Raw genomic sequence first — 18,076 nt, 5'->3', positions numbered from 1 at the left:
ATTATATTGAGTTGAATTATTTATCATATTTTTAAATAATACTATGTTAAATTTTAATTTATATTAAAATATTATATATTTAGGTATTCATAAAAGTCAATATCACATATAGTTTTACATAAAAATATTTAGTGAAATACAATTTAATATAATACAATACAATACGGTATAATACGACATACTAAACGAACTCTTATGATATTATTTATTTATGTTATTCAAAATTAAACTCTTATAATTTTTCTATTATTTTTTTAAGATTTGTGAGTTATACTCTTATTATTTCAAATAAAAGTAAGTGAACAGTAATGGGGATGGGGTTGGGAGATTACTTTTCCTCTTTGATGAATAATGCAGCACTGCAGTGTTAGATGCATTTGATCTCTTAGGCATGAAGAACAGCAAGCAGTGAAAGAAGAAGAAACAGATCAAAGGCAGAGAAAGACAGAGAAAGAAAAGAGAGAGAAAGACAACTCTTCATTGATTTAGAAAATGAATACAAGAGTGTTTATATAAGAGTACAACAAACACTAACAACCATAACAAACCAATGACAGCTGTCTAACCACCAAACCGAAATAAGTAACAGAAAACTAACTATCCCTAACATGCAGACATACCTTCTGCACTTCCTTTCCTTCAAATACAATAAATAATTTATATATAAATATAAATATATACCATGGTTCTTTCCAAAAATTAGCTAAAAATAACAATTCTGACCAACTGTTTTCACTAAAAGCAACCCTCTGCAATTGCCTTTTTCAATTTACCAAAATTCAAATTCAACTAATTAACTTGGGCTTAACCCCATCAACTTTTAATAATCTTAATTACTTCATTTTAATATGTAACTTTTCAAAGTTATAAAAATATGATTATCTTTCTTTGCATAGAGAAGAGTCTCTCTTTCAATCATTCAATTTCACTACCTCCAAAATGCCACCTCATAGTTGTAACAATTTTTATATAAAATTAAAATTCTAATGATAGTTAATACAACTCTGTACCATTGTGCTAACTTCTAATATTAATTAACAAAAACTATAATGTAACATTTAAGTCACAAAATTAAGCCTTAATTATTTATAAGTGTTACTTCGATCTTGTAATATTATAGAATTATATAATTGTAATAATTACATTTCTATTATAAAATAATATAAAATAAATGAAAAGAAAGAAGAAGATGAAGAGAGAAAGAGAAAGTGAATGAGAATTTCTGAGTTGTTTATTCTAATGGGGTGAATCCCTATTTATACAAATAGGAGAGTTAGATATTAAGAAACTAAGAAAAAGAGAAATATTGATTACAATTCATAATAATAAATAAAAGATTTGGACATCCACATAATTATTAATATTTATAACAATTTCAATATATTTGTTTTTCTTTTTCATTTCTGTTCAAAATAATGTTTTATTGTTATTATTATTATTTTGTAAGGAAAACAAAGTTATTAATAATATTAATAAAATTCAAAATTAAAATAGTAATTATGTATCTTGTATTAAGATCTGATAACACTAAAATATTTTCTTACAAATAATTTTCATGGGATCACAAATATAATAGCCAAAAAAATATTTATAGTCATCAATCATAAAAAGATGCATAACACCAATAGATTAATATAACAAAAAACATCATAGATTTTACAATCATCTCAGTACCAAGAAAATAAATAAAGATATCCATAACAGCACACAATAGTAATAATACGAAATTTTAATACAAGTCTTAATATAGTAGAAATAAACTGCTAAAACACATGCATGCATCTAAAATAAGATAAAACATAATATAGTTCAGTTGTTTCTAATAATATTAATTAATTTCTCAATCTTCATAAAACTTAGGGTCACTCAAGAAAGCAAAGTTATTCCCAAGATCATTGAGTATCTTTTGTTTCTCATTGAACCAATTACTTATAGTGTTAGATTCCTCCTTGAGAAGCTTTATCTCATTCCTCAGCTCTTTACAACCCAAAGGGTCAGCCTTCAATCCACTAACCATTTCCTTCTCATCATTCTTATTATTATTATTCATAATACTCATTCTCAACATTGAACTTCTACTCTCCAACAACTTGGCTCTCTTCAACATTACCTATATATATTGAATTACATAAATAAGTTTTAATTAATAACCTAAAATCATTTAATATATATTGTGTAAGTACTTCATCACCTCGTATTCTTTGCTAAAATCATTAAAAATCTTAGTTGCCATCATTGCATTCAAATTTCCAATAGCTAACTCCATGTACTCTGCACTTCATATACACACATATATATATAAGATTATTTCAAACAAGCCATATATGAAAGTAGTTTATATATATATATATAATGCTAACCTTCAAATTTTCCTTGACATTCCGGACACATTTTCTTAGAAGCAAAAATCTCCCTAAAATGTAAGAGAAAAAATAGAGCTAATAAGACCATTTTATTACATTTTATCAAGTATGTTATATTTCTACTTTTGCTAGAGCCAAACACCATAAAATTACATCACAAAAAAGAGTATTGATATATAAAATGGAGACAAAATTGGCTTACCTTAATGCTATAGCTAGTGAAAGTTTAAGAGAGAGAGATGATAGAAATGATGGTGTGGTTGTTTGGTGATATAGATCACAGATTTTATAGTACTATAAAATGGAGAGAAAAGTGAAATTACCATACTACCCTCATTCATTACATATTTTCTGATTCAACTAGACTAGAGTCTAGACTGTAGAGTAGAGTAATGGGAGAAGAGAGATAAAATATTTGATGGGATGGATGAGACATATTTTTTCATTTCCAATATCGTACCTCTCTACGTCTTGAAGAAGAAAAGCTAAAAACAAAAATTTGCTTTAAAAATTATCGTACAAATAGTAAAATCTCATTGAAGAGGTTTGTTTTTAACACTTTGAGATAACCTCTTACAGCAAATCACATCAAATGGCAAATAGGAATGCCACATATAAAAGTATTTTTCTAAATTTGCGTGTTGGGTTTATTTGTAATTTTTAAAAAATAAGTTGTGCCTCAACAAAATATGAGTCGTACCATGTCTTGCTAATTTATTTAAAGGATAGGCTCGACACGGCCCGTAGGCTCAATATTTTCGTGTTGTGCTTTGCTAGTATCGCTCGTATTTCTTAAACACGTCAGCCTATTTTTATATCCAAGCTTAAATTCATGTCTTATTTTTTTATATTTTTTTACAATTACTACATTATATGTATAATTCAAAACTTGAGTTATATTTATATAATTTTTTAATCATTTTTAAGTGTTTTTACAAAAATACTAAATTTTGAGTAAAAGCTTATAGTTTTACCATCTTTTACAAAAATGCTCGTGTCGTGTCATGCTTAAAGACATATTTTTCGTGTCGTCCATTTTAAACAAGAGTCAAAGTTATTCTTATTTTATAAACTTCTTTAATTTTTTGCTATTGTACCCTAGTCTAAGTTGTCATCTATTGGGGATGAGTTAACTAGATTTCCTATTTACAAAATACTTATAATACGAGATCTAGCACTATTAATTTGTAAAGTAATTTGCGGCAAAACCCTCCAACTATCAATTTACTTGCAAAAAACTATCCAACCTCATATTTTGGTGGGAAAACCCTCCAAAGTACTGTTCTGTTTACATTTTTAAGGTGTCGTCTATCCAGTCTCGTTAAGTCCTAATTTTGCCCTCGTGGCAATGACAAGTCACAAAAAAATTATCCTACATGGCCATATTTTACAAAATAAAAATTAAAATGAGTAATTAAAATGAAAATTTAAAACTTTAAGAGTAATTTGCGGCAAACTTCCTCAAATATCAATTTACTTGCAAAAAACATCTAACCTTAAAGTTTTTTGAATAATTTTTTGCAAGTAAATTGATAGTTTGGGGGATTTTGCCGCAAATTACTTAATAAAAATAATATATTTACTTAAACTATGAATAATTATAAATTCTACTTAAATCGTAGTTTCGAACTGAACCAAACCAAACCGTCTTAATGGTTTGGTTTGGTTTGAGAAATTTATTGGTCTCGTTTAGTTTTTAATATTCAAAAAACTGTTATATTGGTTTAGTTCAAAAACTATAAAAATCGGTACCAAATCAATCCGTGAACACCCCTATTTTCTAGGGCTGTACATCGGTCGGTTTAGTCGATTTATAGTACATATTTTCTAACACAACGTAAAGATCGGTTTGTAAAATTCTGCATACAACCTACCCAATTAAAAAAAAAATCTTAACCCGACTGAAATAAGAGGTTTTTTTTTTTTTTTTTTTTTTTTTTTTTAAGTTTCAACTAAAATAAAAATTAGCCACATAAATACACAATATATGTGAGAAAGAACTTTATTGAGAGGTTGAGAAAGAATTTTAGGATTTGGGACTTTTTTTTTTAATATATTATTTAATATATATATAAAAAAAAAAAGTAAAAATCGGGTTAAGTCGGGTTGGGCGGGTTTGGGTCAATTTTCAACCTGCCCAATTAACTGATTGGGCGGTTTGGAATTTTGTCGAGTTATGTCGGTTTGTATTTTTTAACGATTTTATCGGTTTGGTTTGGGCGGGTTATTCGGGTTGGACGGTTTACGAAAATTTTTGTATACCCCTACTATTTTCTGCATTCGATATGAGGTGAAAGTTAAAATTTTATTAATTTTGCATAAAATATGAAATAAAAAGACTTAGAATGGTTTGAGCAATCGTAAATTTACAACACAATTAATTTTATAGATTCTACAAATTGTATAGATTATAAAGGCCGTAATGGTGCAGTTAAGTTGTAAATTTGAGTTTATGCAATACAATAATTTTGATTTCTCAAAATAATAATAATAAAAATAAAATATTCAGCATCACTAAACTTCAACTATAAACGTTAAAAGATATCATGTGTGTATATATATTTTAGAGTAATTTGTGGCAAAATTTCCCACACTATCAATTTACTTATAAAAAATCATCCAAAAAACTTTAATGTTGAATGGTTTTTCGCAAGTAAATTGATAGTTGGGTGGTTTTGCCACAAATTACTCTTAAAATTTTTATTTTTATTTTAATTACTCATTTTAATTTTAATTTTGTAAAATATGGCCACGTAGGATAATTTTTTAGTGACATGAACAGTACTTTGGATGGTTTTTCTACCAAAATATGAGGTTGGATGGTTATTTGCATGTAAATTAATAGTTGAGGGGATTTTACCGCAACAAATGATCATATATTGGGGATGTGTCCCATTAAAAATAATTACTAAGTTAGACAAAACATAAAAAAAAAATAATACTACATAATCAATAATAATAATCAATTAATGCTATGTTTAATATATATTCTAATCACATATATTCAAAAAAATTGTAAACACATAATCAAATATGAAAGATATGAAAAAAATACTAAAATAAATTATTAATGTAGATTCTCGTTAATTAATAAATGAGCTTAAACTATATAAAAATAATTCAGAATAATAATAATAATAGACAAGAAGGTTTTTACGTATTGAAGTTAATTTTCATAGTTCACGAGTCCATTTTATTCTCAAGATATGATGAGTTTACAAAGAATTAATAATACAATATTTTATATCTTCTCTAAGGGTTCTCAATTTGGCCTTTTCCTGAATTTGGGAATTCATTTACTATTTATAGGTGTTTGGGGTGACAATTGTTTCACTTTGATCTTATCTTTATAATTATTTATAAAATTTAGACAATTCTCACGTTTCATATTTACAACATATATAATAAATGAGTAACTACTATAACGGTCTTTGTCTTTATCCAAAACAGTTATGTTGACTAAGCTTCTACGCCTAAGTTGACTTTGGGAACTCCAGGATAGAAGTTCAAACTTTGATAACTCGTTTTCAACTCACTATCTTTTAATATTTTGTACCATTAAAGACAAGGAGCAATCAAATCAAAGCCATAGGAGCTGAAATTACATGAGCACATGCACCCCCAAAAAAATCAACTTGGGCACCTAGGGTTTCACCCAGCACCCAAGTTGACATCCCTAACTAGGATGTTAATTTTTGATACCGTCTTAGTACAAATGGGTCAAACTTTACATTGGAACATGAACTAGACATATCACAGACATATTTGAGGCATCGGAATCAGATTTAAATAAAGTTCATATTTGAGTAGCTGGTGCCCGGGCACCCAGCGCCCAGGTTGACAATTTGTCAATCTGGGCGACTTCCAAGTCTTATATCGGCAATTCAATATTTTCATCTTCTTTGTCTTCATCCAAAATGGGGAAATAAGTACTTTCAGAGAAGAAACAACACATCCCAGTTGACAGAAATAAGGCCCAACGGCCAGGGTTGCAAAATAGGTTTTATTGCTCCTAATAAGCAGATCTTGAAATTTAGCGAATAAATTTCCTAACTTATTAATTCATCTTGACTCCATTATAAATTTAAAAGGGAAATTTGATTTTCTATACTTAAAAATGTTCAAAAAATTTTTTTTGAACCAATACATTTTACACTATGAAAAATATTGACTTTTTTTTCAAAACTCCAAAAATACCCCCCTCTATCTACTTTGTCTCTCTCTCTCTCTCGGACCGAACGAAAAAAAAAACATATGGTCCGATGGTCGGACCACATGGTCCGATGGGGTCCGACCAATCGGACCAATTGGACCATGTGGTCCGACCATCGGACCATGTGCCTCTCTCTTCGTTTTCCTCAAATTGAAAAAAAAGGCATATGGTCCGATGGTCGGACCATGTGGTCCGACCATCGGACCATATGTTTTTTTTTTTTTTTGGTCCTAGAGAGAGACGAAGAGAGTGAGAGGGGGCGGTACAGTGGGTGGGTGGTGGAGGTGAGCCGTGGTAGTGCGTTTGGGGGTGGGGGCGGTGAAATGGTGGGGGCGGTCAAGTGGGCGGTCACTCACGGTGAGAGAGAGGAAGAGAGAGGGGCATTTTCGTGGGGTTCGGGGTCGCCGGTTCTGGTTGGTCGGGGTTGAGCGTCGACGGCGTGGGTGGGTCGGGGTTGAGCGTCGACGGAGCACGGTGGGGACGGGGTTGAGCTTCGGTCGAGTTCGTCCGACTGTGTGGGTTTTTTCTTTTGGGTTTGGTGTTCGGCTGAGAGAGACGAAGAGAGAGGAAGAGAGAGGCTGATTTCAAATGAGAGGGGTAGTTCAGGAAAATTGGTAAAATGGTCATATATTACCAATTTTAATAACTTTGCATTTAAGAGAAATTTTTTTGGGTAATGTAAGTATAGGAATTCAAATTTCCCATTTAAAATTACACTCTTGGTTACATAGAACACTCTATACACCAACTATAGATACGTTATAATTTATCTATTGTTTCAATTACAGCAATCACGGATCCTATATAGACAGTTTATATTGAGTAGGGACAAAATTACCATTTTACTTTTAATATGTATTTTATCTTTAAAATACTTAACTACATGTAAGTGATATTTTGAGAAACTAATATAATTACCGAATGAACGTTTAATCATTTAAGGTCTTTAACTAAACTCAAAGGAAACTATCGTTTCACCTATAATAAATATAGAAGCTATAGATGTACATATCTATTATTAATATTCCCACTTAATTGTACAACTGAGTTTCAAAGATGTAAGTATGGGCTAGTCCTACGAATAAGTTGGTAACTAATGTTTTTTTTTCTGAAGTTTATTGAAAGAGAGAGAGATATTGAGAAAGAAAGAGAGAAAGAGGAGAAAGAATGAAGTGGATCAAGGATTCCGCTCGCATATTGTTCCAATTAGGGTTGTACAAAAGTTTTCCTAAACTACCCAAATCGATAACCCACCCAAACTAAACTAAAAAAACTAATGAAAAATACAAACCAAAATAACCTAACTAAATTATAAACTGGCCAATATGTTAATTTGGCTAAAACTCGCCCAATTAACCCGATGTAACCCGAATAGGTTTTATTCTTTAACTTTTCAGTTTATAATTATAATGGGAAAGGTATTCAATGTGTTGAGTGTACTGTTTGAAGGCGTTATATTTTTATTGTTTAAATTTTAGAAGCAATTTTGTCCCACGTGGTTCGTGTTAGGAATTTAGCAGCTCATGGTTTAACTAAGCATGCTTTTCAATTAGACGATAAGTTATCGTGGTTCGAAGAGGGTCTTGCGCTGATTACAAATATATGCATCATAAATTTATAAGTAATTCTAATCACTATGTCAAAATAAATAAATAAATAATATATAATATAATTATATATATATATATATATATATATATAAAAGAAAAACCCTTTCTCACTTATTAACCTAAATAAGTGCATGCTCTTTCTATTGGGAAAAAAACAAAAAAATACAAAAAAGAAAAAAAAATTACAAAAATACTTTGGGCCGGCCCATTAAATATTTATACAGTCCACATACAAATATTTACAAAAATACCACATGCACTAAGACTTCAGCTGTACAGAGCGAACCATGAAGATGAAATTACGCGCTCGTTTCAAAACTGCAAAACAACCAAAATGAAACCAAAACGAGAAAAATACAACTATTAATTCTGGCAAAATCAACTGGAAAAGAATACCTGCAATGATCTAAACTGAAAATGACGAAAAAAAAATCAGAAAAACTGTGAAGAAACTGAAATTACACATTTGTTTTCTATTTTATTCGATCAAAATAACTCCCCCTAATATCGAAATCTATATTCATGAAATGTAGATCTGTAACAAACAGATCTGGAGCTCCCACTAAATCCAAAACAATGTATGATGTGAAAAATTTAAAAAAAAAAACCTCATGAATAATACATCTACGTTATATACAGTTGCATTTTGATTTATTTTTTGTTTTGGTTGCCTTATAGTTGCATTATCGTTTTATGATAGTTTATATATTATGCAAGAATTTAATTTGATGGGGACTAAGAAATAGTAGTTATACATAGTAAGTTTTGTGCAAATAGTTGCATATTAATTTTATAGTGAAATAACATATGCAAGTAGCAAAACTATAACAAAACTACAAAACAACTGTATGCAAGTGCAAATAGTTGCCTTATAGTTGCATTATCGTTTTATGATAGTTTATATATTATGCAAGAATTTAATTTGATGGGAACTAAGAAATAGTAGTTATACATAGTAAGTTTTGTGCAAATAGTTGCATATTAATTTTATAGTGAAATAACATATGCAAGTAGCAAAACTATAATAAAACTACAAAACAACTGTATGCAAGTGCAAAATAGTTGCCTTATAGTTGCATTATCGTTTTATGATAGTTTATATATTATGCAAGAATTTAATTTGATGGGGACTAAGAAATAGTAGTTATACATAGTAAGTTTTGTGCAAATAGTTGCATATGAATTTTATAGTGAAATAACATATGCAAGTAGCAAAACTATAATAAAACTACAAAACAACTGTATACAAACTAAAATACAGGAAAAACTCTTTGAACATCAACATTCATGATAAATCTCATTGTTACCCATTGATGATATAAAAATGGGACTGACCAGGTTAATCTAATTTATTAGCTTTGCCACCTTCACTCATAAATCTTAATCATGTTTGTCCTAATACTTTTCTAATATTAATTTTATAACTCTACTCACGTCAATACTACTATAAGCATGAATTAGATCGTTTTCTTTTCAAGTATAGAATATCATCGGTAATTGTTTCTTATTATTTTATTTTGTTATCTAATTATTTCGACGTGGCTTTGAGCTAGTCCAGCGAGAATGAAAATGACATTAAAATTGTACAAATTTATTTGTACATGCTTATATCAGTTGAATGACCTAGTCAAAATCTTCTCTTTTGTCATGAAAGTATTTCAGAAATTGTAAAGTTAAACTAATAAGTTAAAAAGATTTAATTAAAAACTGAAATAAAATTAAAAATAAAAAGGAAAGAAGAAAAAAAGAGAGTGAAATGATGGATTGATTGATAGAAGTCAATCCTAGACCTAAGCAACAATATATAAGAAACTAGCTTTACAATTAAAAATTAAAAATAAAAATAATAGAAGAATTGTTATGGAAAAAAAATTAAAAATTAAAAACTGAAAATAAAATTAAAAATTAAAAATTAAAAACTGAAATAAAATTAAAAATTAAAAATTAAAAATTGAAATAAAATTAAAAATAAAAAGAAAAGAAGAAAAAAAGAGAGTGAAATGATGGATTGATTGATAGAAAATGAAAAAAGAGAGGGAAGAGAGTAGGATTTGATTGATGATGGATGGAATGATGACTAAGTGGTATATGTGTAATAAAACAAACTTTGTAAGTAAAAAAGTAGGTATAAGCGTGTATGAGTAATTTTGTAATAAATTGTGTAAAATGGATTTTTCATGTAAAAATTTCCTTTCTATTTTCTCTAAGAATGGAAATTTGACTTTTTTCGCGAGCCGAGTCGGCGCCCGCCTTGTGAGGGCGGTTTCTAGCCCGTTACAATCAGGCTTTATAAGGATGGAATGAGTTGAAAAATATATTTTTTTTTATATTCATTAATAAAAAATATCTTTTTATTATATTTTATTAAAATATACTTATTTTTTTTAAGTGAGTTGCCTAATATACTCTCACTTTCTAGTTAAGTCTAGCCTATAATTTACATTAATCTAAAGAGTCTAATTGAGACATCATCTCATATATAAAAGTGAGTATATTTTAAAGAATATGAAAATACTGGTAAAAATTAAAACAAATAAATTAAATAGGGTATATAATATAATTTCCTCGGTTGAATCGGGCTTAACTCGACCCGGCCCGACAAATTTTATATCAGAGGTCCGACCCGACCCGGTGTAGACAGTAACTTAAAATTAAAATACGTAATTCCGAATTCCAATCCCTAATTCCTAAATCGAAATTGGGAGAACGTCGAACTGAGAAGAGATCGTCTGCAACCACCGCCGGCGGCACCCACTCAACATCGTGGTTCGGTATCTGAGGAAATAATTTTCTGGGTCATTAGGTAATTCAACATCGTATTGATCATGTTCGTGTGGTTTTTATTTTCATATGCATCATTACAGTTTGATTGGAAGCTTCAGTTTGTGGCTGGAATTTCATATTGATCGTGTTCGTCATGAGTTTCATTGATCAAAGCAGTAAACTTAATCCTTCACTTTAGCTTCAACTTTTTCTACTCGATCTCTAGCATAGCATAAGATACCCTATTCTTTACCTGACTCAAGAAATCTTTTGCTTTGATCGATCGAAAATTTCTTCCATTGCCGATTACTGGAATTTTTGGTTTGAGCGAACGTTAAAGTCAAAGACCCCTCACATCTCTCTGGTTCAATCTCTCTCTAATTTTTCATTTTCCTTCTTTTTTTCTATTTTTTTTTGTGATTTGGGTTGTTTTGTTTGAATCTGATTTTGTTAATTCTTTATTTATTTATCAGTTTAAAAATGTGTTGTTGGGATTTTCTGGTTGATTAACAGATTCATGTTATTTCTGGGTGTTTTCTGATCGGTTATGGTGTTAAAGCATCTCTAGCCAGTGTTAATAATGTTAATAATGTTGGGTCTTACTTGAGTTTTCTGGTTTAGTTATATAATCGATTAAATCTCAGTATGTAATTCGATTTTTCATGTTTCAAAATTTAGAAGGTGCAAAGCTCGATGGTGCAAATTTACTTGGGGCAATCAGATAACAATCAAGCATTATCAATATTTGAATCCCTTTGAGTAAGTTGTGTTATTTCTTATTTGTGCATTAATTTAACATTATCTAATCTACGATATCATTTTGATGCCAAATGTTAATTGTTTGCATGTTTGATGAGTATTTGAGTGTCTCCAATATTTTCTTGTTCATACACAGAGCCTTGTAAATAAAGTATTGAACCCAAGTTTAATACATATCTAAAATCTATCATGATTTATCTTTTTTCTTCTTCATAGGAAGTGTTGTCTTAGAGGATGTTGTAAGTCTGTAGATGGCATGCTAGACTTGTCAGTATGATACGAAACTCTTTTTAGAAATGACCAATATATTGAATTTTATCTAATGTAGTCAATGGTGTGCATTCTGTCGATTTTGGGTTGAGATATCACCAAGATAGTTTAGACCAACAAAATGAAATAATATGCTGGTAATGTAGATGAATAAAATAGCATAATATGCTGATATGGTTAAAAAAATTCCCACCATTATTACCTCGTGGTGCCTTATATTATGGATTTACTCTCATAATATAAATTTTTCTCTTGACGAATAATGATAGCTTATCAGGTCAGATAAGACTTCTTCTTTCCAACGGGTATTTAGGATTCATGTGATATTGTCATTGTTTTTGGGATTGAACTTTAGTCCATTGGTTTCAACGTGTAACATCTATAAACTTTTCACTTTGTGCAGCTACAATATTTTAATACTCCTTTTTTTTTTTCATTTGGTTAATGGGCAGCGATAAATTTTTAATTTTGATTTCAATTTCTATTCTTAGGCTTTGACGCTTTGCATGTGTTTGAAAAGAATCTGAGTTAAGTTGGAATTTCAGTCTCAACTTCTGCAGCACAACAACAATTGTCTCTAGATTTATTAGATCGGAGGTATATTTTCTATAATTGCTATATTATATTACATATAGTTTCTATCATATTGGTTGAAGTTGAAACCTTCATATTTGGGTTTTGTATGTTTTTCTCTAGTTCTTTTTTGCGGCTTAGTTACTCATTATTTTCTTTGTTGAACTGTTCTTGACAACCTGTTCCTTAATCTGGTTTTCGTACACTCAGCTCAAGCCAAATAATGTTTAAGAAAAATACATTTTCACCTACTAATTTCATATTTAGAGTTGCAGTACAGTACACCCTTTTTAAGTGTAAATTGTGTGTAGATTCATCTCTCTGATACATATGACTGACTTTTGCGGTGTTTATTGCTATGTTTTTCAGATTTTAACAGACAGAATTTGAATGGCTATGTGTGAATTTTCATTTTAAAATATTCCACCAAATAGAAGGTCCAATTCCCTGAACAGCACCGCTTAAGAAAAATTGGAGAAAGTATAATGAGATTGGTGCAGGCATGGTTCGTGCTAGTAACACTTGTTTTAGTTTTGATTCCATCGAATGCTGTTTCTGGATCTTTGCATCCAACAACCGATGAGGCTTATGTCACACTCCTGTACGGAGATGAGTTTTTGTTGGGGGTTCGAGTCCTTGGGAAATCGATTAAGGATACCAGATCAACCAAGGATATGGTGGTTCTGGTCTCAGATGGTGTTTCCGATTATGCCATGACACTTCTCAAGGTAATTGAATTGGTGACTTTACTCTTGTCTTTCAATAAAAAACACTTCTATCTAGTATGATAAGCTAATTTTGATTTTCAATATTCGTAAGTAAAATTCATTTGAAGCCAAAAGGGTTACCTCAAATTGTCAGGCATGTGGTTAGCTACCACAACATTTGAAGTTGGAGTAGTCCCTACTGGGTACCTACATAGCAATTGCTATAGTTTTCTTCCTCTCGTAATATTGTAGTGTTAGGAGGGAACCTATTTTCAAAAGAAGTAAAATTAATTTGAGGACTATGTGACTGGTATTTTGATTTTGATATTATTTTATTTGTACAGGCGGATGGGTGGATAGTGAAAAAGATTAGTTTGTTGGAAAATCCAAATCAAGTGAGGCCAACAAGGTTTTGGGGTGTCTACACAAAGTTAAAAATATTTAACATGACTGACTACAAGAAAGGCAAGTTTTCAGTTATTTAAACAGAAGAAGTTTGAACTTATGTTAATGGCAGAAAAATAGTATCACAATAAGTTGAATCAATGTTTTTTCTAAAATATTTAATAATAACCCCTAATTTGATTGCAGTTGTATATCTTGATGCGGATACTATTGTGGTAAAAAGTATTGAGGATCTTTTTAAATGCCGGAAATTCTGTGCTAACTTGAAGCATTCTGAGAGATTGAACTCTGGTGTAATGGTAGTAGAACCATCACAAAAAGTTTTTGATGATATGATGAGCAAAGTGAACACTCTACAATCTTATACTGGAGGTACAGTAATTCCTTCTGTGATAGTTGTTGACACTTCACGACATTGCTATTGCTAATATTTTTTATCTGCCAATCAAGACCATATGTTTGTGGCGTTTATTTCTCTTTTAGAGTATTCTAGCATTGGAATAGATCTTACTGTCATCAATCTTCCTATCTCTGTTGTCATAACGTTTTTGTACATGACTCTTTTTCAGGAGATCAAGGGTTTCTGAATTCATATTACTCTGACTTTCCCAATGCCCATCTCTTTGAGCCAAATTTATCACAAGAGGTACTGAAGTCTAGACCAGTACCTGAAATGGAGCGACTTTCCACTCTATATAATGCAGATGTGGGTCTTTACATGCTCGCTAACAAGGTATTCATTAAATATGTATATATATATATATATATATATATATTACTAACTAGTTTGTAACATGTGCATGTCTCTCCTGTTAAATTCTCTGATGCTTATGCATAATTCATGCAGTGGATGGTAAATGAAAGTGAACTTCGTGTTATCCACTACACTCTTGGTCCTCTTAAACCTTGGGACTGGTGGACGTCTTGGCTTTTAAAACCTGTTGATGTTTGGCAGGTATTGCTTTTAACTTGAACTAAATCTTGTTTGCTGTTTCTCCTGTGTATTTTTCTTGTGGGAGGAAGTGTGCTTTGCATTTTGTTTACATGCATGCATGTGGCTCTACAAATATGTGATATAACTAGGCATTGGTGTGACGGTGTTGGTGGGTTGATAGTATGCAAAAGTTATTTATTATGTTATGTGACTCCACCAATGCGCTACTTAGTAACACTTCTCTCTCTCTCTCTCTCTCTCTCTCTCTCTCTCTCTCTCTCTCTCTCTCTCTCTCTCTCTCTCTCTCTCTTTTTCTTCTGTTGCAGAATGTTAGGGAGCAACTTGCAGAAACACTTCCTGGAACTGGAGGAGGCAGTAATCCAAATGATAGTTTTCTTGTCAAATTCCTGTTCTTGCTACCATTTTTGGCTCTTGGCTTTTGTTACTATCGATCATTTTTAAAGGTAACCAGTTACAAGAAAGTTTAAGCCTGAAACTTCAACTATATTGGATCTTCTCACCCTTTTCTTGTTTATTTATGTGTGTAGACTCGTGAACACTTAAACTCATTATGTAACCATATCAGGCATCTTTACTATAAGATTAGATCTTTTGGAACAATTTCTTATTCTAGTGTTTCCACATCATCCACCAATAATTTAAATTACCAGGTCAGTTTTCCTTAAAAATCTTGTATGGTGAACTTCAAATTTTTAACGTTTTTGTTGAAAGTTTGTTCCTTAAATCGATCTATGATGGTATGCAGGCTAAGATACCTGTCTATTTAGGTGGGATCTCAGTCGTCATCTGTTTTATGGCCGCTCTAGTGGCCCTTGCCCTTGCTCTTGCAATTGTGCCACGACAAGTTATGCCATGGACTGGTCTACTTTTGATGTATGAATGGACATTCACGATCTTCTTTTTGTTATTTGGAGGTTATCTTCGTCTAATATATCAATGGGGATCGACAGCAGCATTGCAAGCAGGATCCCCTTCCTCTCATTCTGATTCTCGTGATGATGATTCCGGAAAAGGTTTGACAACCTTTTCTTACATTATCATTTGTGTATATGTGAAATGGAATAGAAATTTCTCTCCTTAACTAAGCTTGCACTTGATAATATAGGTCATCATCGTCTCACATCATCATGTGATTTTGCTAATTGGTATTATGGACTTGTAATGGCGTTTTTGGCCATCATTGCCCCATCATTGCCATGTTTTCTAGGAATTACTGCTCTATTTGCAAGGTAAATATGTTCAAGTTTTGTAATTGGTTTTAAAGCCTGTATTGTTTGACAACTTTTGAGAATCTTTTTATTTTGTTCGTGTTCTCATAAAACCAGGTTAGCATTAATGGTAGCTGGGGGTTTAGTGTTAGCATCTTTCATGACCTATGCATCTGAGCATCTTGCAATTAGGGCATTTTTTAGGGGTCTTGAAGATCGTGATGCTGCAAGAAGTAGTAGTAGTAGTAGGACCTCTTCTTTTTGTTGATCAATGCTAAATTTTTGGTCCTTTGTGCTTCATGTTGCAAGTTTTCTTTTTTGGTTGTAAATTAGTGCAAATTTTTGTCCTAATACTGTTATCTTTCAGCTACTTGAAAAAGAAAGGTAACATCTCAATTGGGAATTTGGAATGTATAATTGTAATTTGTGTAGTTATTTATTTCTGAGATTATAGAAAAATCTTGAACTTTCTTGTTTGGTTCTATTATTATTCTTTATACGCCTTGTTGTTTGTGTATAATATAATGCTGAAAAAAATACATACAGTAATATACTTTTGCCAAAACTAAGAATAATTTTTTATTTTGCTGGAGCTACATATGTTAGTTTTAGGGTAGATACCATTTTGGACCATTTGTAAAAATTATCAATTGGATTTTCTGTTTTCTTAAATGACAAAATGAATCTTGTATTTTTTAAAATTGTACAAATAGGATCTTGAATTGATTTTTTGATAAAATAAAACTTAACAATAATTTAATTTAAAGATATTATAACGAAACTAGTTATATTTTTTGTATCTGTTTGTGTTAAAAGTTGTGTTGGTTATATTAAAAAATTAAATTGTTAAAAATTAAATTTGGGGTCTTATTTTTACTATTTTGGAAAATATTGGCTTTATTTTATCATTTAACAAAATATGGTCTAATTAGTCATTTTTATAAAACACAAGGTTCAAAATAATATTTACTTTATTTTTATTTTTGCAGTAAATACAATATTTGTAAAGCAGTGATTTTAGATTAATTAGTATTTTATGACACAAATTTCCTTAACTAAAGTAAGATTAGCAACGCAAAAATCAGTTAGTCTTTGAAGGAAAAAAAAATGTCCAATGTGCTTAGAAAATTTCTAAGTTGTTTATCTTTATAGAAGTTGTAATAAAACTTTTTAAAATATTCTATAGAATTATTAACAAATTTTATGGGAAAGAAAAAATGAAAGGCAGAGCTCATCAAGTTAAACAGAGACTTTGTGAGCGATAACGAAGAACAGAGTGATCTTGACGACGAAGCAAGAATGGCAGAAGCAGTGAAGAAAAATTCAAGACTTTGTGAGCGATAACAAATAACAGAGAATGACATTGACAAAGCAAGAATGGCAGAAGCAGTGAAGAAAAAATCAATTCTAGTACCATGTTGAGAAGTAGAAAATCATTGATTAGAGGAGAGTGCTTTTATATACATGCTGAAGATTGGTTAGACTAAGCTATGAGCCTAAGTGAATATAGTTAGAGATATAGTAAAACAGTAACAGAAATGTAACTAACTATATGTACATAACAACTGCTTTATCAAACAACCTACTCTTATTTAGGAGTATATATGTGCTTGTATTTTGAAATATAAAAGAGAAATTTATTAAAAATATTCTATCAAATAAAAAATATATGTGCATATAATTATATTTATATATATTTCACCGAGTATTGCTTGTGAATGGGTATTATTTGGAAAATTTGAGCTTTTTTACTTAATTTTTTTTATATAATTAAAAAAAATCTTATTTTTACATTATATAGACTGAGATTGTTCTATTATTAGCGAAAAAAAATTGAGTTTGATTAAAATATTTTTTATATAATCATATTTTTAATAAATTGTAAAAAATATATATTTTTTCATATATATTTTTTTAATAAAGTAACTAAACTAAGTATAAAAATTAAAATCCTTCTTTTATTATTCGTCATTAGATCAAAATTTAATGATTTATATTTATAATTAAATTATTTTAGTAACTATCAATAAGTAATATCCCTTAAAAATTGTTCTATATGTATATTTGAGTGAAAAATGCTAAAGGGTACCAATGGTGCTTAGCACCCTCCTATGTGCCAGTATCGCTATTGGTCCAACTAATTATCGGGTCCCATATAATTTAATATAATAAATTTTAGGGAGTATCGCTAGTCAATCGCAACGTGACATGTCGAGAAGGTGCTAGGCACTACTAGTGCCTAATAGCAAT

At 30.2% G+C, this 18,076-nt stretch overlaps 2 protein-coding genes across 2 annotated transcripts in view; one reads left to right on the top strand and one right to left on the bottom strand.

The window, feature by feature from the left end:
• Positions 1 to 2,636, bottom strand: part of LOC115706622 (factor of DNA methylation 3) — an 89,696-nt gene extending 87,060 nt beyond the window's left edge. Inside the window, exons 1-4 of the mRNA XM_061108577.1 lie at positions 2,566 to 2,636; positions 2,361 to 2,413; positions 2,192 to 2,271; positions 1,930 to 2,110 (exon numbers count right to left, since the gene is read on the bottom strand). Of these exons, the coding sequence (XP_060964560.1) occupies positions 1,930 to 2,110; positions 2,192 to 2,271; positions 2,361 to 2,391 (292 nt within the window). The 5' untranslated portion in view covers positions 2,392 to 2,413; positions 2,566 to 2,636. The remainder of the gene's footprint in view (positions 1 to 1,929; positions 2,111 to 2,191; positions 2,272 to 2,360; positions 2,414 to 2,565) is intronic.
• An 8,124-nt stretch (positions 2,637 to 10,760) lies between these two features.
• LOC115706029 (inositol phosphorylceramide glucuronosyltransferase 1) lies at positions 10,761 to 16,310 on the top strand. The gene is made up of 13 exons (XM_030633529.2): positions 10,761 to 10,989; positions 11,628 to 11,708; positions 12,470 to 12,575; positions 12,921 to 13,279; positions 13,603 to 13,723; positions 13,850 to 14,035; positions 14,233 to 14,396; positions 14,511 to 14,618; positions 14,924 to 15,061; positions 15,146 to 15,268; positions 15,364 to 15,631; positions 15,724 to 15,847; positions 15,944 to 16,310. Exons 4-13 carry the CDS (start codon positions 13,037 to 13,039, stop codon positions 16,092 to 16,094), a joined length of 1,626 nt encoding a protein of 541 aa, XP_030489389.1. The 5' UTR covers positions 10,761 to 10,989; positions 11,628 to 11,708; positions 12,470 to 12,575; positions 12,921 to 13,036; the 3' UTR covers positions 16,095 to 16,310.
• The last annotated feature ends 1,766 nt before the right edge of the window (positions 16,311 to 18,076 follow it).

The sequence above is a fragment of the Cannabis sativa genome, chromosome 1 (assembly GCF_029168945.1).
Source record: "Cannabis sativa cultivar Pink pepper isolate KNU-18-1 chromosome 1, ASM2916894v1, whole genome shotgun sequence".
Taxonomy (NCBI): Eukaryota; Viridiplantae; Streptophyta; class Magnoliopsida; order Rosales; family Cannabaceae; genus Cannabis; species Cannabis sativa.
This window is presented reverse-complemented; position numbering and strand designations above follow the sequence as displayed.

What these genes read in the sequence shown, in the direction of transcription:
- LOC115706029 (XM_030633529.2), top strand. Translation starts at nt 13,037, where the DNA reads ATGAGATTGGTGCAGGCATGGTTCGTGCTAGTAACACTTGTTTTAGTT. An exon ending in CCAATAATTTAAATTACCAG is followed by an intron (nt 15,269 to 15,363) that starts GTCAGTTTTCCT and finishes GATGGTATGCAG; the next exon opens with GCTAAGATACCTGTCTATTT. An exon ending in TGATGATGATTCCGGAAAAG is followed by an intron (nt 15,632 to 15,723) that starts GTTTGACAACCT and finishes TTGATAATATAG; the next exon opens with GTCATCATCGTCTCACATCA.